This window comes from Xyrauchen texanus, chromosome 26 (genome assembly GCF_025860055.1).
Source record: "Xyrauchen texanus isolate HMW12.3.18 chromosome 26, RBS_HiC_50CHRs, whole genome shotgun sequence".
Lineage (NCBI taxonomy): Eukaryota > Metazoa > Chordata > Actinopteri > Cypriniformes > Catostomidae > Xyrauchen > Xyrauchen texanus.
In genome coordinates this window covers 18,895,757-18,920,870 of record NC_068301.1, presented here as the reverse complement: position 1 = coordinate 18,920,870, position 25,114 = coordinate 18,895,757, and the positions used below count along the sequence as shown (strand labels likewise).

The 25,114-nt window shown below is 38.7% G+C and overlaps 1 protein-coding gene across 1 annotated transcript in view; it reads left to right on the top strand.

The window, feature by feature from the left end:
- The window catches only part of LOC127619753 (cyclin-dependent kinase 6-like), a 52,516-nt gene that overhangs the window by 16,935 nt on the left and 10,467 nt on the right, over positions 1 to 25,114 (top strand). Inside the window, exon 5 of the mRNA XM_052092733.1 lies at positions 16,420 to 16,529. Within this exon, the coding sequence (XP_051948693.1) occupies positions 16,420 to 16,529 (110 nt within the window). The remainder of the gene's footprint in view (positions 1 to 16,419; positions 16,530 to 25,114) is intronic.

Genomic DNA, 25,114 nt, shown 5'->3' with positions numbered 1-25,114 from the left:
ATTGTGTTCTGGTGGCTTGCAACCAGTATGCGTTACCGCGCCTTAGCAAATCTCTTTGGGTAGGAAAAGTCACTGTAAAAGAGGTTTGCACTGCTTTGGCTGTCCTGTAACATTCATATTTGACATATGGGTGCATTCCATTCAGAAGTTATCCCTCTGCCCTGTTTCCCTAAGACTTTAGCTTCAACTGTGACAGTTTCGGAGGGCATAAAGGCGTAGTAAAATGGTCATATTTAACACACTTTTGAAGTAATTTTTATTGAAAAGATGTATGTAATGATCCTATTGCATAGCCATCATTATCATTTTCCCATCCGTAGTGCCCCTTGAAGGCATCATTTATGCCGTTTGGATCTCAGTGTATGTCTTCTCATCGCAAAACCTGTCGTAACATCCCGTACCACACAAGATAATTTTTTTTTTTTAAAAAACACATGAAATCCGATCTTACTGTTCTGACTGAGACTCATTAGCAAAAATTTGATTTTAATCGGATTTCAAACAATCTACAAATATGGTTTGGATCAGGCTTTTAAAAAGCAGGCTCTTAAAAAAGTTTTTGTCCTGTTCATAGTTAGACTATAAAAACCTATACTGATTTTTAGTCAGATTTTTTATTCTGCCTTTGTGAACATAGCCTAATATGTCTAAAGTAGCTAATGTTATTTTGGTCAAAAATAGCTCACACAAAATGGGTTAAACTGATGTTTAACCCATGTTTCTTGTTTAGACCCATGAGTTGCAAAAACATCATCGCAATTTCTTGAATAACTTGTGTATTCTCTACACACGTGGATTAGTAATTTAATGGATTCACTCCGCATTTAAATGTAGTTGTCAATTTAAAAACTTTTCAGTGTATACATGGCCAAATAAAATGCCACAAGTTTATGATATGAGGCATTTTGGTTTTCAGGTTATGTTCGCTCTTTTGTGTCTGTTAATCCTATGTTTTCCTCTTGCAGAATCCTTTCATGTACGCAAATAACACATGGAAAGCGTTTCTCTATGTCTACTGTTGCACAGCACAGTGCAGTTAATTTTATTATATTTGATGTCCCCTTAGTAGGTTTAAGAGCGTGATATGCTATCATAATGACAAAGAGATCCCTTGAGACGGATATGGGCGATGTCCAATCAGATATGGTAGTTTTGGAAGGCCACCCATCTGACATGTGCCTAAAGCAAGCGCATAATGTGTAAAGTGAAACCAGCAGAGGCTGTTCCATGTCTATGGCCTTGCAAAGTGGTCTAGGCTGAGATGAAATGGATGGAGTGATTGAGTCTGTCAATTCCCTCCTGCCAACCTTTGAAGTCACATTCTCTTGAGAAGGGCTCTGATGTCAAAAGGAAGCACATAGCCTTTTAATGGAGATTACGTCTTTTCTTTTCTTAGAGATCTTTTGGAAAGATGTGCAAATTGTCCTTCCCTGTGCAGGGCTTTAGTAAAGTCAGTGCACTGCAAAAATAAATTCAATCAGTATTTTTGACTTCTTTTCCAGTAAAATGTCCTTATGTCCTATCCCATCCTTAAAACATCCTTAAAACAATGTCCTGTCCCATCCTTAAAACAAGATAAATTTTCTCAGAAGCAGTATTGCATTCGATGTTAAGATTTGTTTTGACAATATTTCTAAGTGTAATTTTTGTAAATGCCAAAAATATTTGCCAATTGGGTAAGAAATTTAAACTTAAATCAATTTATTTTGATTCTTATAAACTTTATAAGCTTCTTAAAGGAATTTTCTGGGTCCAATACAAGTTAAGCTCAATCAACAGCATGTGTGGCATAATATTGATTTCCACACAAATTTATTTTGATTTGTGCCATTTCTTAAAAAAAAATAAAGAAGCAAAAATCTGGGTTCTTTTGAGGCACTTACAATGGAACTGAATGGGGCCAATCCAGAAACCTTAAAATACTCACTATTTCAAAAGTATAGCCACAAGACATAAACAGTATGTGTGTTAACATGATTTTATTGTGATAAAACCACTTACTAACTGTAAAGGGATTAATGGAAAGGATGAGGCAACAACTGGCTTGACAATATAAATAATATTTTAATGAAGAACTTAAACGAAAAGACAAATACACAAAGGTGTCTGACAGCTGCCCGTAAATCCCTCTCTCTCTCTCGCACTGCAGCCTCCAGTCGGCCTTTATCCCTCTCGGACGCTGGATTAGCCTGATCAAAGTAAAAACCAAAGTAAAATTTAAAGGAGAGGGAAAGGCCAACGCGTAATGGCAGCGGGATAGAGCGAGAAGAAAAAAAACACTTATTTGCCGGTTCTCTGATACGCTGTAGCTTGGTCGTCAGCCACTCCTCCACCCTCTAGCGGATGACAGCCGTGCCTCCTCAGTGTATCGGAGGCAGTTCTCTGACCCCTGGTGGACGGAACGCCCTGCCGTGTTTCTGGTTGACGGTCTGTGTCTCCCCCTCCCCTGGCAGCGGTAACCGCTCAAGGTGGTTGGTTGGGAGCCCCTCCTCCCCTTGTGGTCGGCGGTGGTTCCTCCGCTTCCAGGTGGCAGGGGTCCTCCGGTGGATGGCCGCGGCTGCTCCTTTGGGTGGATGGTAGCGGCGAGAACTCTACTACGGTGCATCCCTCCTCCTTCCTGGATTTTGGCACCAGTGTAAAGGTATTAATGGAAAGGAGGAGGCGAGAACCGGCTTGACAATATAAATATAATATAAGTATAATATATAATATTTTAATGAAGAATTTAAACGAAAACTAAAACCCTAAAAAGACCTTAAAAACAACTATTTAAAGAAATGTACAGCTCAAATAATACACAGGTTTCAACAGAAGAATTAATGTGTGGTTTTATAAAATTAAATTAAGGGTCGTTAAACCCTCCAAAAATTGGCCCCATTCACTTTAATTGTAAGTGCCTCACTGTAACCCATATTTTTGCTTTTTTTTTAAAGAAAAGGAAGGATGTTAAAATAACGTTTTGTCGTAATCAACATTATTCCACAAATACTGTCGATTGAGCTTAAATTGTATTAAACCCGGAATATTCCTTCAAGTCTATGTATCTTATTTAAAGGGTGTTTAAATATTTTTTACTGGAAAATAGGACTGAAATACAGAGTAAGGCATTGTGGCTTTTTTTTTTTTTTATTTGTGTAGGCCTAACTTTTATATAGCTGATAGATATTATAAGTTAATACATTTGTTTTACATTTTGTCAAAATGTTTGCAGCAAAATATCTGTCTGTCTGTAGAATCCCTCGTATCTAATTATAGTTGTTAACCAGGGTTGGGAGGGTTACTTTTGAAATGTGTTTCACTACAGATTACAGAATTCATGCCGTAAAATGTAATTTGTAACATATTTCGTTAGAATTCTCAAGGTCAGTAACGTAGTCTAAATACTTTGGATTACTTCTTCAGCACTGGTAGATTTTTTTTCACTTGTTTTGACAATAAAAACTCTGCCAAGACAAAATACACATGTTAATAATACATTCTCTGAAAAACCTAAATATTTTATGCAGTGTTGTTTCTAAAACAAGATAAATCGAATTGATTTCGTTTTAAGGATTTTTAGATATTTTTACAGGGAAACAAAACAAAAAATATGATCAAGAATAGGATTTTTGCCCTAATATCAAAGGTCTTACAAGAAAAAAATAAATTATGATCCAACGTGAATTTTCTTGATAAAAATATATGATCGTGCCGGGTCACATGTGCATGTAAAATGGATAGACAATTTACACAAGGTTTATTTCTATTTCTTCTGCTCCAAACTTACTTCTCTGTCTGCTCGTATGAATGTAACACATCATAAGAAAGTGTTTCACTGCTGTTCAAATGCACTTTGGATCACATTATTTATATGTATACATTTTTTCCATCTGCAAGGACTAAATATTAAGTGAAACAAATAACAATAAAATGCAAAGTAATCTCTTAAGTAATCAAAATACTTTTTGAATGTAACCGTATTCTAATTACCAATTATTTAAATTGTAACTGTAGTGGAATACAGTTATTTATATTTTGTATTTTAAATATGTAATCCCGTTACATGTATTCCGTTTTTTCCCCCACCCTGTTGTTACCATAGCCAATCACATCACATGCATGAGGAGCGAGAGTGTGCTAAATTAAACCCCTTTTTTCACAACTCATTCAGTTTGCAGATTCTGAATGACTGCCAGCACCTTCTGTCAGTTGTGTGGTTTCGGTGGTTTTGTTGCTGTGCAAAAAACTCTGTTTCAGTTCTTTAATAAGGGGACTACTGGCTGTTAAGTCGTTAGGCGGTTGAGCCTCTGTAAGTTCACCTGGGAATCCACCACTAGCAAATCTCCCCTCCATCTGAAAAAAAAAAAAGTAATAGATAAGGAGGTGGGAGGCTGTTTACAGTGAGCATGGACTCTCTGACTCTCCTGATTAATTTTCCTGTGCTTGCATGGAATCCCCCATTACCCGCCCTTCAAACAGCTAAAAAAAAAAAACAATTTCCTCTCTCTCTTGGCAGTTACAGGAATGTCGTTATTGTGTATGTAAATCATTCAATACACATGCTGTTTTAGCTCAAAACAGACTACTGTTTTAGACACACAGAGGCTGAATCAGGCACCATGCCTGAATAAAATATATGTATATGTTTAGCATAAAGGAATATACCCTTTGAGGGTTTTCTGTGAAGTGCAGAGTTTCATCAGTCCTCACTTGATGTTATATCATTTTTCACACCATGTACATAAGTTAGCACTGTGTTTTACCGTATCTTGGTAGTTAACATGTAATACTTTTGGGAAGTTGTCATGCCTTGCGGCGTGACAGACTATACTCCATTTTAAAACTGTTTTAAAAAGCATTCAGCTCATTCTTTTATAATTACTATGCATGCAGATTTTATGGACTATTTGGAATATTTGTATTAATTTTCCACTGCAGGAATATTCAAAATTTACTAGTGAAGGCCAAAATTGTATTTTTAAATTTGGGCTTGGTGACTACAGATTTCCCTTTTTGATATGATTCCGATTCACAAGCTCTGGATTTAAAAAAATTAATTATTTGATGAGGGAATAACCATTTTTGCATAAACCTTTCGTTCTAAAGGTAGCACCTCAACACACAAAGCAAGGAGACTTTGTGCACACCAATACATTATACTGTCTAATTGTGTATTGTGCACTATGAAGCTTTACTTTAGTGGCGTCCCCCTCTGTGTTACCCCTTTTCTTCCAACCTGTAAATGAGAACTGAGTGCCTGAGAGCTGTATGGACCACCAATCTGGTACTACAAGAGGTGGAGATTAGCTTGACCCCAGAAATCTAATGGGTCCATAGCATTGTTGATTGTTCGAATGATTGTGGTCTCCTGGTGGCAATTCTCCACCTCTGATGGACAGCTTAAAGCTGCTGGGCAAAGACACAAAACATTTATTTCTCCCCCTTTTGGGTGCATTATCTCCCTTTTAGCTCTCTTCATGTACAGTCAGAAGCCAGCAGAAGTTGCACCTAATACTATGATACAGTGTTGTGAGACATTTAAATTGAAACTGTATGAAGCACTGCATCTCTACAGAGAGCGAATTTAATCAAAGAATGTTTAGCCCAAGATGGACCACTTGAAATAAAATGAATGGGAGAAATTGGAATGCCCAATATGGTGGATGTAGAAAACGAAGTCCCGCCTTACAGGAAAAAGAGCTAATCAACTCAAAAACCCATATTAGCTGGAACAGCCTGAAAAATAGCTGCCCGGGAGCGCTCCCAAGATGGCCGCAGAGTAGACTGACTTCACTTGAAAGGGAATTTGATTTAATTGTAATGCTCTGTGGTTGAAATTGATCGTAGCTTCTTCCTTCATACCAAATGGAGTTATTATAGACGTGAAGGCAGCTGGGATAGTCTCATGAAAGTGATTAAGACTACTCAAGCAAACATCATGTGTGCCACATTGTGCATGAAATTGGATTTCTGGAACGCCAGGCAAATAGCTCAAACCATTTATCCAAATGATTGATGTAGAGGTTTAAAAATTTTAAGTGCAAAAGAAGCACTTAAACTTTTTTCATTTTTTTTTAAACTTAACAGCAAGGCTGATACAAATCCAAAAACAACATCAAGATGCATTTAAAATCGTACTGGAATTGTGTCTTTGTGACTCCCTGAATCTAAATCGAATCATACTATTGTTATACTGCATGATTCTAATGATATTAAGCTGAACTTAAAAAAACTTTCCACTGTACAAAGCAGAAGGGGTTCTCAAGTCCTATTATCAGCTTATATTTACTTCCCCAAACCATGCCTTTCAGAAAAAGCCATCTGCACATTGTATTATCCAAAAGTGCATAAGAACCCTGCAAGTCTGTGCTGCTTTCACTGGGTTTGTATAAATTTGCTGCGCAAGTGGTTGATGTGCCTCAAGTTATGCTGAGATAAAAAGAATCACACTTTTCCGGCAACCGTTTTCCTACATACCACAAAGTTCATAACAGTCTGTGCTGTACGAGTCCTGTGGGCCCTGTCACTTCCTTCCACTCTGATGGTAGAATGAATCCTTTATGTTTGCATCACCTAGCAACCAAAGCTTAGGCTCTCGTTCTCTAACCCAAACCATCCCAGAAGTCAATGCTGATCAAGTTTCACTTAATGTGGATAACAAATATATTCAGATATGATACAGATAATGTTATTTCTGTGGCTAGCTACGTAGGGGTTATGAATTTGACACCTAAATGTTTGGGGCTCCTATTTCCAAGATGGCACAAACTATTCTATTTTTCAGGAAGATGATGTTTTTTTCCCCTTCAAAGCAACTATTTACCTATCCCCCGTGAGTCGCATGCGTTAATGCTGTTACTTCAGCATCACTAGCATCACCAAATGGAATTGTGAAAATAATTGTTTCAAACAGGTTTCCTGAACAATACCCCCTTCTGATATCCATTGGGCAAATAGATCGATTTGTGAATCAGACTACACTGTGTTTCATGCAGTAGATTCAAACAAACCAGCCCATAAGAGAAATTTGTTTGGGAATCGCGCTACACTGGTAACCCTGTATGTTTTGAGTTATTGATAAAAAAAAAACGTCCCATGAGAGACCTTCATATTACATCTGGTGGCCCTGTGTGTTTCATGTTGTAGATTCAAATGAACCGGTTTGTAAGAGTCATTCATTTGGGAATCGGTTGTGCTGAGTTGCGTGCTGTAAATTCAGTAGAGGGGCAGTGCTGCAGCTGAACAATTCAGTAGGAAACACTGCAGAATATTTTAGTATGGCTCTCTTTCCACATTGATGGAAAATTGCTTGTTTAAGAACTGTTAATTGAACCAAATGTCAAGGAAATCATATGATTCTGCTATTTATTTATTTTGAAAAATGGAACCAGTTCTGAAAAGAAACTGTTCTTAGTTCCCAACCCTACCACCAATTTTGGTCAACTTACTCAAAAATCAATTGGCCCTATTCAGTGTTTTCATATAGCAACTTGATCATGAATAGTAGCTACGTATGCTGGCATATGCATGAGATGTGCAAGGCTTTTTTTGACAATCCAAACAGCTTGACAGACAAGGGCCACTGTCCAACAAAGTGATAATGCAATTAACAGTCCTCTCATTAAGCATGTCTGGTCCCATTTCCACTAGGAGAATCATGCATCTTCTAATCTGTCCTGGGTGAAGGCTGTTGTAGATGATGATCATCGTGATGACATTAATAGGACAAGACTTGCAGCAGATCATTCATGTTTAAAAGTCCCTGCTCTGATTGAAAATTAAGCAAGGCATCCTTAAACGAACTTGTAGTTGTTTCAATACACGTGTGGGCAGGGGAAATGACTCATTGTTTGAAAGCAGAAATTATTCAAGACCTTTCACGAAATGAGTCTGCTTAATGGGATTTCCATTTTGAGCTCAGCTTCACTGTCCAGTGCAAACCAACAGTCACCATGTGGCTTATCCAATCAGATCTTCCTCTTAAACCAACATGTAGCCACTTCGATTAAAGGGATCAGTTTGAGCGATTCCCAGAAGAAGAATTCTAACAGAAGTGTGACAGATATCTAAAAGAATCTTAAAGGCATAGTTCACTCAAAAATGAAAATTCAGTCATAATTTACTCACCCCTATGCCGTTCCAAACCTGTATTACTTTTTCCATCCTCAAAAAAGGAGATTTTAGGCAGAATGTTAGCTTAAGTCACAGTCACCGTCACCATTGACTTTCATTGCATTATACAATGAAAGGGAATTGTGACTAAGATTGTCATTCTGCCTAATATTCCTTATTGTGCTCCATATAAGAAAGTCATAATTCTGAGAGGCATGGGCTGAATTTTTGAGTAAACTATTCCTTTCGTAGTATAGGCACTTTTAAATTGTTCTAAAAAGAGAAAATATCTGCTTCATCTGCATCTCACAGTTGATATTTCAACCTCCTCTCTGTTGGCACAAATCTAATGTTTTGTTTGAAATTTTTGTTGTGTCATGACAACAGAAAGCTTGAATAGTCAAGACAAATACTAAAATATTTCTTAACACATTGATTAAATTCTCACCAATACTTCTGTCCCACTCCTACACTTCAGAAGAGGTCACATAATTGCAGGACATGTATGGGCATACATGCTTCAGTGCTTCTGCTAGTCAAAAAGGGATTTTGTTCATAATAAAAAAGAAAATATTTTTACTCAGTATTTTTGTCTTATTTTCCAGTAAATATATCTAAATATCCTTGTAAGGTAAAATGAGATTAGATATTACACAGAGAATAATTACCCACGTTACCCAATGAGGTAAGAAGTAAAACTTTGTTTTCCCTTTGAATTATGTTTATTTTTACTACCCTAATGCAATTAGTTTTTTCTTGTTATAAACTCCTGAGACCCAAGCGTGACTGTTATGTGAATTATCCATTCCCGTTTTTTATTTGTAATTAGTAGCCCCTAAGAAACATGCAAAAAATATATATATATTTTTAGACCAAACAGTTTTCCTAAAAAAATATATGTCAACGTATGTATGTGGACAGTGGGACAAAGTTGGGAAATTTTAAATAATACCAAGCTAAAGAAAGTTTTTTTTTTTTTTTTTTTTTTAAACATTTTTATAAATTTTATATTATGTTTTCAGGAGGTTATTCAAGTTTTTGAGATGTTACAGACATTAACTGACTTAACTTCCAGTGTGCTGTCTGTCTGCAATGATCTCATAACAATTTGAAATGCACCTTATTTTAATTCCAACTCCTTATACAGCCTGTGAAAGCAATATTTTCCAGATTTTGGATGCATCCATTGGTTCTCTTTAATGTAAAAACTTGATGAGGTTTCTTACCAGATTCATTTTGTTGGTATTTCTTCCAAAGACAAACTCAGCTGAGATCTGCGCCATGTTGTTTTGTCATATGACTCAGTGCGTCAAAAGTTTTACCTGTTTTTTTTACATAATTATGTGTCCCCAGTGTGTCGACAACCTCAAAATATGGTAAAAGACCATCCCCATTTCTTTCCTTTCCCTATTAATAAAAAACTGTGTCTCAGAACAAGCCGCTCAGGTTTGCAGCCCTTTATGATGTCATAAGCAGAAAGGTACCGCCCACGGCTGGCGAAGAGATCCGCCTGAGTAGCTTAGATCCGCCCACATTAAAACCTGAGAGCAGCACACAGTTTGCCATATTTATCTCCTCGCTTGAGCCGCTTGTGCTAACTCAGACTGCTTCATCATTGATGGTCAACACAAGGCTGGATTTGCTTCAAAGCTAAGGATCAAGGATGGACTTCAAATTTGCATGTCGTAAGTTTCGCACTTTATACTTTTTTAATGTTTGCAATTTGGCATTCTGAATTTGCTTGTTTGCACGTTGCACTATATATTATTATAAATAACACGGAGAACACGCGGTTTAAGTTCTCCTGCTTTGTTGTCGCCGGAGTATCCATGGCACCAGTAGAAAAGGCACAGCCCACTTCCAAAAAGGGGTGTGGGGAGTTGTAGCTCCTACAGACTGCTAAAACACTAAAGCAGCCCATTTGGAATAGGACTACAAAACAGGGGTATAAATGCATGGTAGAATAAACGATCTGCATAATATGTCCCCTTTAAATGAAATAAAACTATGCATACCCTATAGCGAAGCCAAAACGTAATGTTCACTTATGTGGATCTCAGGAGGTAAAGCATAAACCTCACTAAAATTTAAGTAAATGCTTTGTGTTTTAAGGATGTTTAGATTTTCTTCTGGAAAACAAGACAAAAATACTGAGTAAGAAAAATATGTGCATGTTTGATCAATCTTGTTTTCTCTTTTCAAACAAAATCAATTTAAGTTATTATCAAAAACAAGACACATTTACTTGCAAAGCACGATTACATAAGGTTTGCATATAAAGTCATGCTTTCGGAGAAATTCAACAAATTTTTTTGTGAGATTTGTGCTTAAAACAAGAAAACATTATTTGCCATTAGGGTAGAAAAAAATATTTGTCTTATCCCATTAGGTAATGTGGGTAATTATACACTGTAATATCTAATGTAATTTTGCTTTCCATGTAAATGCATCGTGTTTTAAGGATGTTTAGATATTTTAACTGGAAAACAAGACAAAAATGTTGAGTAAGAAAATGCAGTGTGCGTGTTTGATCAAATAGTTTGTTTCTTAGCAAGACGTTCCTTGTCCAAATCATAAATATTAATGATGAAATTTGTTAGGTTCAGCTGAACATTGCCAGATTTGCAGACGAGCCATCATTGGCGCTCATTGCCAGACAATGTGTTTCTGCTTTGGACAGGCAGCGGCATGTCTGGAAAAAGGAAAACATGGTACACAGGAGAGCACGTGCGGCACACTCTGGGAATGTTTAGATATTTCCCCTGGTATTCCAAAAAGGAGAAGGGTGAAAAAAACCTGCCCTGTATGCTCTAACTCCAGCTGAAAAAGTGGGGGCTTCCAAACACCAACAGACACATAAAGAGTGCCGCAGTACAATGCACAGGGCCAGTCTTATTTAGTATCTCCTGTGACCTCTTTTTATAGCCATCCTCCGAGAACGGTGAACCCTTGCTCTAGGACCATGTCAGTATTATTTGTTGACGTGCCGTTGACTGCAGGCCATCCAGGAAAGGACTGATTTGGGGGTGCATTGTAGGATCCAATGGCATCTGGATATTAAAGCCTTGGCTGTACCAGAGCAAGAAAAAAATTACAGCATATATCAGGAATTTTCCAACTAATGATGTGCGGATGTGGTAGCGCTGGGGAAAAGGAGTCTGACTGTGCTTTCTTTGTTCACTCAGAGAGGGCCCCATACAGCATTCCTGTAAGCTCTGCATACTTTGGCAACAGTTGTGGAGGTTTTTTTACATTATTGTATACAGTTTATGCATGCTGCTTACTTGTGCCTTTATATATCTTTCTCCAATCTTGGTTAAACCTGTTTGTATTGTTGCTATTTTAAATGGACCTTTAAAAGAGCAAGGGGAAAACCCTGAATGACTTTCAGGCTTCACAATAATAGTGTTTACAGCCCATTTGACTGGGAGGCAAAGAATGGCTCGTCCCAAGATAAAACATAGCGGGTGGTGGGGGGACGGTTTGTTCAGTGTGCAATGGAAGTGTTGCAGTGTGCAGGAACAGCAAAGAGTAGTGCAAGAATAGCCTATTTTTTTCAGTCCATCTGGGAGTATATAATTAAAGGTGAACTTTGTAACTCTGTAACTTTGTTGCGAGGACACCTAGCGGCATAGATTCAGCATCATGCAAAAACAGAAGTTCTCAGATACCGACAACTTTTTCATTTTAAAAATACACAATTTGCAGTCAGCCATGATGAAATATGTTCTGTGGGTGAAAGCGTCCAATAAAGGGGGTTACAAGATAAAGCGAGTACTTTTTAATATTTATTTCAGTTTAAAATTTAGCAAAACATCTCTGAGCGCAACTTTAAGGTATTTTCTTACCAATACATTTCTGCATCTAAATACGGCTAATCATTGTAGCAGTTTGGTCATTTTAGCTATTTGTTCTATGTCATAGATAAAAAACATGTAAAAACTCATGCTGCCATGGCCAATGCATGATGTTTAAAGAGCCATATTGGCTACAGAGAGCTTTCAAGAGCAGGCTAATGATATCACTCACCGATCCATTACAGCTGAATAATGGGTCATCATGGAGACTTTTTTTTTTTTTTTTTAAGCAACATTGTCCTTTAACCATGTTACTGGACTTGCCCCTTTAAATGTGTCCAGGGGTGGCCTGAAAGAATGCGGATGAACGACTTGTGTTGAAGAGGCTTTTCATCCTTCGCTTCTTTTGAGAGAAACCATGTAAACAGAGGCTCCCAGCCAACTCCATCAGCCAGCCTTATTCTGAGTCACATTGTGTCTCTATTGTTTTAAATCTGTTGGAGTAAATCAAGAGGAGGAGTTTGGGGAATGGGGACTGAGGGTGCATTAGTTGGGGTGGGGTACAGTGAAGTGCATGGTGTCCCAGTGCAAAAGTTGAACTGCTGGGCTGTTGTGTATGTGCTTCAGTGGCACTTAGAAGAGCTGCTAGTGTTTCTTGGTTTCCCTTGTGCTGAGTGGGCCCACACTGTCTCACCAGATAGGAATGCACAGAATGATCTCTTTTAATCTGGAGCCAGCCGGAGCTGCTTTATCTGACCGATTTATTAGTGGCCAGTTTCAGAAAACCTTTGTAGGCTGCCCTGTTTTACAACTACTAGCAAAGTTAGAAAATTAGGGACAGAAAAAGAGAGACTGAGAATTTGAATGTTAGCATGCATTCATGTTTGATAAAATCAAAGTACACAGAGTGGCATCGATTTACTGAAAGCTCCTTCTTTTTAAAGCAGCTTATTATATGTAATCAAATAAAAAGCAAAACATATATCTAAACATTAAGGCTTCACCCAATAATGGAAATTCTGTCATCACTTAAGCCCAAAGTATACTTTGGTCAGACACGAACGCTAGGCGTCTTCATGCAGGATGCATGATGCAAATGTAATTATCAGTAGCGTGCTAGAGCAAAATGTTTGCGGGACGATTTTTTTAACCATGCTTACTCCTGAACGAGCAGTATGCACCATTAATTATTTGCACTTATTAGTGGATCCGCAAGGTGGCAACACTCACAGTTGAGCCGTTGCTGTCATGAAAATGTAATCACCGCTAAACATCAGGAGACGAATGTGAAACAACAACAACAGTGGATGTGGATGTTAAGAGCCTGTCCTTGTGTTAGGAGGTCAGGAGATACCTGCATTTGTATAACTTGAGTCTGAAGGAATATAAAGACATCTTTATTAGTCTAAACTCCTAAAGGGAAATTGTCCAGTATCTCATAGCAGTCATTGCACGCATGCGCCAACGCCTGTGTATGCGTGTACAGTCAATACTTTGAAATAAATTGAAAGGCTAGCGTTGGACTGTACGCAGACACTAAGCATTCGTGTCATAACCTGAGTATACTTGGGCTTTACTTAACCTCATGTCATTTTAAAACCATATGACTTTCTTCTGTGGAACACAGAATTAGACATTTTGAATGCACTGGTCACTCTTTTCCATGCAATTACTATGAATGAGGACTGGAGCTTTTGAGCTTCAAAAAGGATACAAAAGCATTAGAGATGCACATATGCATCGGCCAAACAACAGTATCGGCCGATAAAAGCAATTATCTACACCTACATCGGTCAATTGTTTGAAAACAGCTGATCAGGGCTGATTATTCCTTGTCAAAATGGTGTGGGAAAACACATCGGACATAGCCTACAACTTGTGTGTGAAAATGTTTTATCTTGTATGGAATTACTTTTGAATTGGTTGACAATGGCAGTAGAGTTGTGATTTGCAATGCTTGAATTTCACAAGGTGGAACAACCATAAAAACATTTAATACAATGAATCTAATTACTCACCTTGGAGTTCGACACAGTAAAGACTATGAGGAGTTTGTTAAAGTTAAGATCATTCAAAAGAATTGAGAAATCTTACCAATTTAATTTGAAACTAATGAGAGGCTATTCAAAATTCAGTTACAGGGTACTCTAATAATAAAATGTACTGCTCCTTTTCTCTTTTCTTTGGCACATCAAAAGCTACCTGCACATTCTTTGAGGTAATTTGTGCTGTATGATATGACCTGTGTGTGGCATATTCTATGTTTGCCATGAGCCCGAATGTCGCAGGTACTCTATGCTGTGTGCACTACCATTGGTATCGTGATGCAAACTGTGGCATGTGTCGTTTAATAGAGGAACTCTGTGGGCAAATGTCAAAGAGGCCATTGCCATCTTTTTATGTCACCCATGACTGAAACATCAAGGAACACAGGGTTTTACATGCATTCTAACATTTTCTGAGTGCATTTTGAGTTTTAGCACTTTGTGATGTCATTTCGATGCACCTTGCTACAATAATTTATCATAAAATTCACAACTAATGCAATTTTAAGATGTGCAGGTTTGAAATATCAGTTTGAGTGTCGCACATAAGTTTTCTCATCCTTCTAAGAGTTTACAGTGATTGATCAATGCAGTGTAACTTAACCTTTACTAACCGGAGGATTTTCTTATAATTCATTGCCGCTTTTACAAGTGGGATGTTGTGCGAATGACTGCATATGTATGTTTGCGGTGTGGCCTTTTATTAACACTGTCATACAAGCGGATATACTTCAACTTGAACATCAGTTAGCAGTGGTATGTGGTTCTTCCTAGAAGTCATGCAGTGTTACCCTCTTTTTTTCTACTTTGGTTGTGTAGGTTTAGATAAGACAACAGCTCAGGTTTTGTTCCATTGCAGTTAACAAGCTCAGCTGGGCCAGAATGTTTGGATTGGAATTGATAGAGTAAGTCTGGGCCAGCAGACTTTTATTAAAATTGACTGTAGACTGAAATGGCTTTTCGTGTTGTAACGTTTTACTAGGACTCAATGGAAACTGGCTTTTAGATTACAGTTTAATATTGAAGGAGACATTGAGATAAGCCTACATCTACTTAGCAATCGTTATTAAAGTACTTTAAACTGAGTCATAGTCTGACTCAAATCTGGGATGGTGCAGTACTGTCATATACAAAATCGTCTCTTAATGAAGTCAAATTCTTAGCGATCGCCAGAGGAGTCTATTTTAGAATGTCATGTGCCTTTTCTGTGGTCACATGGTGACAAAGAGGTCAAAATGTTTCATCCTTTTATTTCAACTTCCTCCCCATTTCCACTAAACCAGGAAGACTTGAATGAGAAAGTGTCAACACAGCACATAAAGCCCCATTGTTAAAAATAGGCTGTAATACATATGAAAAACGTGAATATACTTGTGGTCATTGATTGCTCATTTCGCCTTTAGAACATAAGTTTGTCATTTACTTTTACAATTAGATTGATTTACATACTTTACGCAATGTTCGATATGCCTGTGGACCAATCCAAATGATTTACATTCAGTTAGCATGATTTGGGGCTGGATGCAGGATGTAGTCATCATCTAAAATTAAATTGAAAAAATAGTGTCAGTTGTTGGGCTGGTTTCCCAGAAACATTTTGACCATAGCCTTGAGACCCTGCACCATTACAGGACATGAAATATTGAAAGCACATTTCAATCTAGGTTTAGCCTTAATAAATTCATGGGAAAGAAAGTATGTTTGATCACTTAAATCAAAATGGTCTAACCCCATTCCTTGATGTAATGTTTTATATAATGCAAGAAATAGAGGAAGAGTGTAAATTAATTTCAGTGTTTCCCAGTATGTTAGGGACAGCCCTCCATTTCTACTCTTTTGTACTCTTGAGCGTTGTGCATTTTAGGATACAAGTCACTGATATATGCTCCAGGCTTTGCTTACAAACACAGGCATGTTTGATTTGGATGATAAGCTTGGGGGTTTCTGGGCCCTGTGCCTACTGGGAGGAGAAAGAAAGGCGAGGAGGGAAAGCACCTGGAAGCTGTCCACCCTTGAGCAGGGTCACTGAGTTTTGCCTGGAGGCTCTCCCTACTGTAGCTGTTAACAGCAGTATCCTGCATACAGAGTTGTCACAATGGATCATGTTGGTCGACCTGTCTATATATATATATATATATATATATATATATATATATTATTAGCAGCAATGCTTTAATTAGCATGATTTAGCTGTCAGCTGTTTTGCACGGTAAAACACTCTCTGAAAAAGTGGTATCTTTGTTTTCATCCCCTTTAAGGCACGTCCGCTGAAAATATGTCGTTTTGCACTTACCTTATTAAATTACTCAATTGTCATTGCTTATGTAAATATGTGCGTCTGCAATTTACTGTCAGTTTTCACCTACAGAGGGGAAATGTAAATCAAGATATCTGGTTCTTGGAGGTTTAAATGTTTAAATTGCTACATAGCTTTTGTATACTTCAATACATTTTATAATTATCATTGTGTGTGTGTGTGTGTGTAGGTTGTCACATTATGGTATCGAGCTCCAGAGGTGCTGCTTCAGTCCAGCTATGCTACTCCCGTAGATCTGTGGAGTGTCGGCTGTATCTTTGCAGAGATGTTCAGACGGCGGTAAGTTTAAACTGCATAACTATCACTAACAAATTGCATAATATTCAGACAGAAGATTGGAAGACTCAGGATTCAGGGGTGCTGCTTAGTAAAACAAGATAAGCATGGATGACCTGAAATCTTGCATTGCACTTTAAATGGCATAGAAGCATCAAGAAAATTGGTATTACAAAGCTATTTGGAATGCAAAAATGAAAGGGCATTTTAGGGCCCTATGATCTCACAAATGACATTGCAGAATCTGGACCTTAACATGGAAATCTGACATAATGAAAATATTTAAAACCGCTGAACTTGCCTAGTTATCCAAAATAAATCTTGATATTTCATAAATAATAAATCAGGATTTTTCTTATAATAATATATTACATTAGAGAAAGTGCTGTTTGTCCTATTGCAAATTTTTAAGAAAATATGATTGACATGTGAATTTACTGTTAAATGAAGCTGAACAAGCTTGTTGAAACTACCATTAACTGAATGCTGAGAAGCCATTTTTTGTTTTAATTGTTTTTAGGAATGTGCACAAGTAATTGATTAATCGAGTACTCATGCAGCACCAACTAATCGACTAGAAAATGACTTGATGCCCATCCCTAATTGTTTTATAAAACTGTACTTTAAAATCTTATTTTATGGTTAAAAGCCACATAAAGGTTAAACCAGAATCCCATAAAATAGAATGACATTTGGAAAGAAATTAAATGGACAATGACCACTCTACTTATCATGACCGCTGTATCATGCACCTGTCAGTATCATGCACAGAGAACAAATGAATGGCTACTCTTTGCAATTTAATCGTTGTAGCCATCTGTTGCATAAAGTTTCTTTTCCACACCATTCAAAATAATAGACGCCAGTCATAGAATTAGCCAACAATATAAAAACATTTCTATGCACAGAGGTTTTAAATTAAAATACACAATAGAAGAAATCAACAGTGTGATTTTTGGAACACTTACATATAGTCCAATTCTATAAAATTATTGTTTAGCTTACTTTTGAAAAAAATGCCAGCAAAATTCCCTGTATTAAATTAATGTTAAACTAAATGAAAAATGTATTAAATAATAAAAAAAAAACATTTCCCAAACAAAAAAATTATATTGTTAGGCCTATATAATAGCCTTTTCTTTACACAAACTTAATTATCCTAACCCAGTAGATGAAAAAAGTCGGCTGAATGACATTCTCAGAATGTTCTGCACTTTCAAGACGATAAACTATCAGAAATATTTGTCCAATTCGGAGTTGACTTTCAGAAAACTAGCTTTTGAACCTTTTAAAACATAATAATATTTTATATCTAACCTATTTTATATCTTTACCTTTTCACATTTGCTGAGCTTCTGCAGAAAATATAAATTGCATTATGACACTAAATTTACATTTACAATCAATTCAATTTACATGACAATCAAGTTCAGTTGGTCGTTAAATGTTGCTGGACAAATATGCGGGACATGCAGTTGTGATGGCAATGCTTTAGATTAGATAATTGTTCACAATAGCCAATTGAATATAAGGAATGGATCATATGTAAACCCTGATATTACACCACATACATTTTTCTTTAATAGCTGTGCACACCGCATATACACATTGAGGGATGGCCCTTGTACTTAGACCGAAAGTTTCCTCCACTACTTGGTGCAGGTTGCCAGATTGAACAGGGCCATACGATTTGCTTTCGTGTTGGAACCGGTGGCAACCTGCGATTACACGCAACATCAGGATCAATATTACAATCCTATCATAAGGGCAACTGTTCCTTTTTGATTGCAGTTCCTCATCTTCTGATTGCATTTATTTGTGAAATTATAATGACAGTGAGCTGGCTAATTTCAATGAATTGTCTCTCAATACTCTCCCCATTTTACAAAGACTTCGTGGAAACAAAATTAGGGACATCCGGGATGCAAAAGGTACACAATTAGCGGTAAACACACATTTCTGTATGGAAACGGCTTAAGGGCAGATTTATTTTGCGATAAACCAAAACATATGTGACAACGTGTTTTTTAAGCATGACGTCATCACGCACATAATTTTTATAAAGGTCAAGGCTTAGCTGTATGGCATTATAAACTTAAGGTTTTAAATTCAGGATTTCAAAGGGAGACAAAAACAAAGGCAGTTTTTGCGATACCATTGGGTCCACAATAAGTTGGACTGGTCTAGCAACCTGTTTGGTAATGTCTTTAGATACTAATATCTGGGGAGTGCTGTGAAATAATTTCTCTTATTAAAGGGGTCCCTGGTTAAATCATGTGTGAGAAATCCTGCCTTAAGCACAAAGATGTGAATTTCAAGACAGAGTGAGAGGTTCCGTTTGATGCGATTCACTGTATATACCGGATATAAATGCATTGTGCTCACTGTAATGTGTGTTGACATATTTCATTCCTGCCTGTCAGAGAATTTGATAATTTTGAGTTAATTGCCCCTCCTTTGGCTGGTGTGTGTGTGTGTGTGTGTGTGTGTGTGGGGTGGGGAGGTTGCGTAGGCTGATGTTTTCCTCTCCTGGCACGTCATAACAAGTGCATAATCGGATGAAGAGGGATCGATTTGTAAGGAAAAGCGCAGATACACAAGCATGTGGACACACTTTCACACACATCCTGTCTGCCTCTTTCGGCATCCATTGATGGTGTTTGCTTTACAAGAGCAATACAGAATTGCTCCATCTGAGTGTCACGTGGTCTGAAGCCCTTTTACAATCACGTCAATTTATTGTCTGATGGCACTTAAGCGAAGCTCCTAGGGAGCCAAGTCATGAGCTCCATAAAGGTGCTCGCATTTAGCATTTTAGGGTGCATCATTTATGCCTAAATACAATAAAGGCCAAATATTATAAAATTCCCTTCAACCTGCTACAGTATTGGAGGAGTGAAGGCTTCCCTTCGCTGTGCCACTGGTTCTGGGGCATTCTGCAAAAGTAAATCAAGTGTGCCATTTATTGGTTCCAGGTCGTCCTGCAGACAAGAGCCATGCATTCTTTCCTCTGTCTGCCCATCTGTCGGCTTGGCAGCACCTGAAGGGAGTTTTGAACTGGGTAATTCAAACGATAAAGCATGGTTATGTCATTCAATTGAGGTGGCTATTGTCCCATTTGGATTTGTATGTTTGAATTTCACTCTAATGAAATGTTAATTCAGAATTCTGACACAGAATAAATTCTCCCTGGGAGAACATTTCACAGGCTTTTGGGGCTCATGATCGCAGCTTCCGCTGTCATTCCCCTGAGCATTTTTGCATGCAAGACCTTTTCAGTGTTGGATGAACTCCACAAAGGGACTTAAACCACTGACGCATGCATTCAGTCTCTTCAAAGTGATGTGTGGGTGCTAACAAACTCTGTTACCAAGGAATCGAACCCGCCTTCTGATGTCGGGCGTTCCGTTGGACAGGTGTGTTGCTGCAAGGTGATAATGACAGATGCCTGCTCCATGGGTTTGTGCACTGTGTACGAGGGTCATCCAGCCCTATAGGGTTTGAGTGGGCCAGTGGCAATATTGGTTCATAAACCGTCTGGAGATGTTCACGGTGCTGCTGGCATTAAACATTTTCCTCTTGGAGATTCAGGACAGCCATGTCCACATCCGGTTGGACAACAGGACAGTGGTGTCTTACATCAATCACCAGGGAGGAGTGCTCTCTCATGCCATACTCTGGCTGGCAGGTTGCATTCTTCTGTGGGCATGGGACAATGTGCTGTCTCTATGAGCCGTACATGTTCCGGGCTGGTTGAATTTGGAGGCAGATCTCCTGTCCAGACAGTACTTATTGCCCGGAGAGTGGACATTACATCCTCAGATTATGGAACAAATCTGGAGAAGGTTTGGCAGAGTGGCCGTGCTAGTAGCATTGGTATCTTTTAGAAGAGTTGGTGATGAAGACCTCATTTGGGCTATGTGCCCAAGCTTATTTCGACTTCATTTTCAAGCTTTCTATCCTCTCCTATTTGAGACGGAGGAGCATAATTGGTTGCATATGCTTTGCCCAGTTTGGGCGCTGCGAGTTTATAGGATAGGTCCCGGTTACGTGGAACATAACCCTGGATCCCTGAGTGAGAACGAGATACTCCACGTAAACGAGACGTTTCACTGTCAGTCAAGGGAGCGGAGTGCCCCTTCCTTGTTTCACAGTCAGTCAAGGCGGGGGCAGCAGATGCTTCTGGGGAGCTCAAGCCAAATCTAGTGGTGCAATGAATTTCTACAATGGCATTGGTAACTGAAAACTACTCTGTTTGAATGATGCAGAATTCAGTCCACTAGGTGTCAGTATAAGCCAAAGTAAGCCACTTTGACATGCTTAAAAATTACTTGTTGCACCTTTTAAAGCTCGATATAGCAAGGAATATAATGCGTTAAAGCTAAAGTAGAGTTGAAGTGGGACAATCTTCATCATTCAGAATTCAATGAGTTAAGAATGTGCTTTTTGTTTTAGTGTTTTGTTCATAACTGAGCCCAGTAATGCTGAAACATTGAAGAAATTAAGTTACAAAGAATAAAGTTATTTAAATTTGTTGGGAAGATATGTAATTAATTATCAGTGGGTTGAATCAAGGTAGAATAAAAAAGCAGAACCACCAACCTATCGGTTTTATCAGATGTTGTTTTAAATAATTAGATATCAGTATTGGCAAACATTAGTTTTTTTTTATCATGCAGACCTACTTCCTAGTGGCATTTTCATGTTGTAAAAGGGGTTGAACAATTTTCACATTTTATAATATACAATGTATCTGAGACTAAAATGAATTTGTTGTCATTTTTATTTTAGTTCATTTAGAGACCTGAAAATGTATTAAAAATATTCCAATTAAGTTAGTTTTTATTTGTGTTAACAAAAAAGTTTTCATGTAGTTTGTTTTACTTTTTGTTAACGGCAATAAAACTGTATAATGACAATAACACAATATGCTGTTAAAAAAGTCACTTTGCTGGGCTCCTGGCACAACTCCATGTGTACGTTTCATTGCTGCTACCAGAACATCTTTTCTCCTCCTGCAAGTGATTAAGAATGCTTTTTAAAAGGCCACCTGTTGCAGATTAAAGGGCACCTGGGACCAGGTTTCTCCTCTGATGTCTGAAGTGCATGGCACTATAAGAGCCAACTCCAGTAATGGAGGTTTTGGGTTCACCTGAGAGCTATAAAGACATGGTGCACCTCAGCCAGCAACATATTGTATGGCTTTGTTTAAGTAGGAAGTTTAACTGTTAAGGGAGACAGCATTTTCTTGGAGAGACTTGTGTTATGTGGGCTAAAGGTAAGTGGGCTAAAACGAAAGGTATTTGAGGTTTATCGGCCTACTCATGTTTTCTTTGCCTCATTGTGTTAGTCGTCATGTTGTTGATAGTTTATATAAAAGGTTTGATCTTTAAACTTGTTCGACTATCACGATGCACCTTTAGTTTGTGAGGATATTTCAACACATTTCATGCAAGTCTGTATACGTATCTCTCGGAGGGTGGTAGCGATCAGTCACTGTGCTTCTGAATGACATAAAAAGTGCTGTTGACATTCTGCTTCATGGGTTAAACGTATTACATGAACAGTCAATTCACAGTTGCATTCAGAATCAGATCCTTGTTTACTTTCTCACAATGTGGAGACACGCATGCTATTCTCGGATACTGACTCGTTCAAATGTGCACCTTTTCCGGCGAACCAGTTTTCATAGATTCTGTTCCACACGCTTGCACGGATACACGCACAGAAGCATTCCAGAGAACAGGAGAGACACTGGCACTTGGAGCGTGTCTTAACTGTGTACTGGCCTGGCTTGAGCGGTGTGCGTGCCCACTCAATCAGGAAGCCTCTGCCCCGGCATAATGTCTGCTTGTGCAAAAAGCCCCTAATTCGTTCAGACTAACAAGTAGCCCAAGGGAAGACAGTGTGTGCTCTAGCAATTTTCAATCATACTTGTTTTGGCATGACACCACTTTAGGTGAGATATATTTTCCAGTGATAGAAAATAGAACCACTTTTGTCTGATTTGACTGTTCAGGACCGACTTTGCCTTTTGAGGGTTTCACATTTCAAACCAACAGAATTCTGTTGATGAGGCATGTGAAAGGCATGATAATGGCAAATTTCTTGAAACAAGCCGATTCAAAGTGAAAGGGAGTGAGCATCCAAAGTGTTCGCCTCACCTGCAAAGAATGTTCTGCATTTTAACCATTCAAGGAAACCTCTCTATTTGGAACTGCTAGTGAATAGTGTAATTATGCACTTTGTGGAAGATATGAAGAAGTCATTGTCTGCCTGTTTTTGACTAATCCTTAAATGCTTATAATATCCTGAGGGCTTTTGAACCTATCGCTCACAAAATAATGGAGGCGTAAGGAAATGCTCAGGGCTTGCACGTGCTCAGTACAGGCCGTTTGTCTGATAACAGTTCAGTGATCAGTTGACCGGGCTTGTCCTGCTGCAGAACGACCTCTGGTGGTGGCGTTGGAGATGTACAGCATTTCTTATCCTTTGCATGTTATTTAACAAGTAATAAGTTATAATGGTGGTTCCATAATCTACTTGAACTATTAAAGTGAACTTAGTCTAGTACATAATACATCAATAAAGGAAATGGAAATTGCCCTTTTCCTGTCTTGTAGAGTGTAATCCGTCTGTTCTTTCACACGGTTCATCCTCCTTATTCTAATTTCTATTCCCTCACATATAGGAATGTGGGAGCTGAAGTAGATGGCAGGGCTACTTTCCCCCCTCTTTTACTCTTTTGTGATGTGTTTTGGAGATTCTGCCCTGTGCTTGTGGATGCCGGAAGTTGTGTGCATGCCAAGAGAAGCATGCCCACCCATGGGTGTCCTTACTGGCCCAAAGCCACAGGCCCCCGCAGCGGTAGGCGGGTGGACTCCAACGTGTGTTGAAAAAACGCCTCAGATCTCCTCTCTACTCTTCAGACCAGCTCAGCCTCAGGCTGGCCAGGAAACAACACATACACAGTTGAGCAATTTCTGTGATGTGGCTTTTGGACCTCATTTGTACAATGTATAAGGGATTTTGTTTCTCTTCATTTCTTTCTATTTTCCTTCTTCCCTGTTGAATGACTAACTCAGACTTAGAAGAGATTATTACAGCAAACTATACATCTAAAAATAAGTGCTTTTTGTTGATTTAGTTTTTTTTTTTTACCATGATTAATCGCATAACTTTTGTAGTTGATGGTGATTAATCACAGATTTTGAAAGTGCTGAAATTGGACACAATATACTACTACTATGGCCGTTCATGTCGAGTACGACAAACTGCTTCCCGTTTTGAGCGTCTCTCTTCCAGAAATGACTTGTAGGCCTCCTGAGAGTCCCTGCGGCCGTTGTTAATTGCTGTGCGCCATTTGGTTCTGTCATTTGCAAGTGCCTCCCAGTTGTCCAGGTTGATGGAGAAAGCCTGAAGATCCCTCTTAATGACGTCTTTAAAACGTAGATGGGGGCGACCATGTGTGCGGGGGGCATTTGCCAGCTCGCCATAAAGCAAGATTTTTGGAAGGCGAAAGTCATTCATTCGATATATATGCCCAGTCCGGCGGAGGTGGCGTTCACGGAGGATGGTGTACAGGTCACTGGAACCAGTTCTCTCAAGTATGACAGAGTTTGGCACATGATCCTTCCAGCATACACCCAGTATGGAACGAAGGCAGCGAAAATGGAAGGCGTTGAGGCGATGTTCGTGCCTCCTGTATGTTGTCCATGTCTCACTTGCATATAGTAAGGTGCTCAATACACATGCATGGTACACACGAACTTTGAGGAGCAATGAGAGGTTCTTGTTGTGCCAGACAATATCTCTGCTCAGTCTTGCTGGCAAGATATTTGCTCGCACTATTCTACCACGTCTACAAATCCTTGCTGACCGTATCCTCCCTGAAAGCCAGTGTGGGTTTCGTACTGGCTGATCCATAGCAGACATGGTTTTCTGTGTCCGTCAACTACAGGAAAAGTGTATAGAACAGCATAAACCTCTGTTCTTGGTGTTTGTAGACTTGACCAAGGCCTTTGACTACATTAGTCGATCTGGACTTTTCCTCATTTTACAAAGACTTGGCTGCCCTCCAAAGTTACTGAAGGTGATCATTGAGTTTCATGAGGGCATGAAGGCAACTGTACAGTCTGATGGCACTTGCTCTGATGAGTTCCAGATAAGGTGTGGGGTAAAGCAGGGATGTGTCCTTGCTCCTACCCTCTTCGGAATTTTCTTCTCTGCACTACTACGCCGTGCCTTCCCTGGTGACTCGGGTATTCTTCTACATACCCGTAGCTCAGGAAAACTTTTCAATCTGGCCAGACTGCGGGCGAAGACTAAAGTGCGCCATGTTCTGGTACGTGAGCTGCTTTATGCTGATGATGCTGCCTTTGTTGCTCACTCAGAGGCAGATCTACAACTACTCTGCTCATCTTTTGCTGCTGCATGTCTAGAGTTTGGTTTGCAGATTAGTCTTAAAAAGACAGTTATTCTTGCCCAACCTGCAACCCTAAACCCTACAGTATACATTAACAACACATGTCTATCTGTGGTAGACAAATTCACCTACCTGGGTTCCACCGTATCAAACAACAATAACC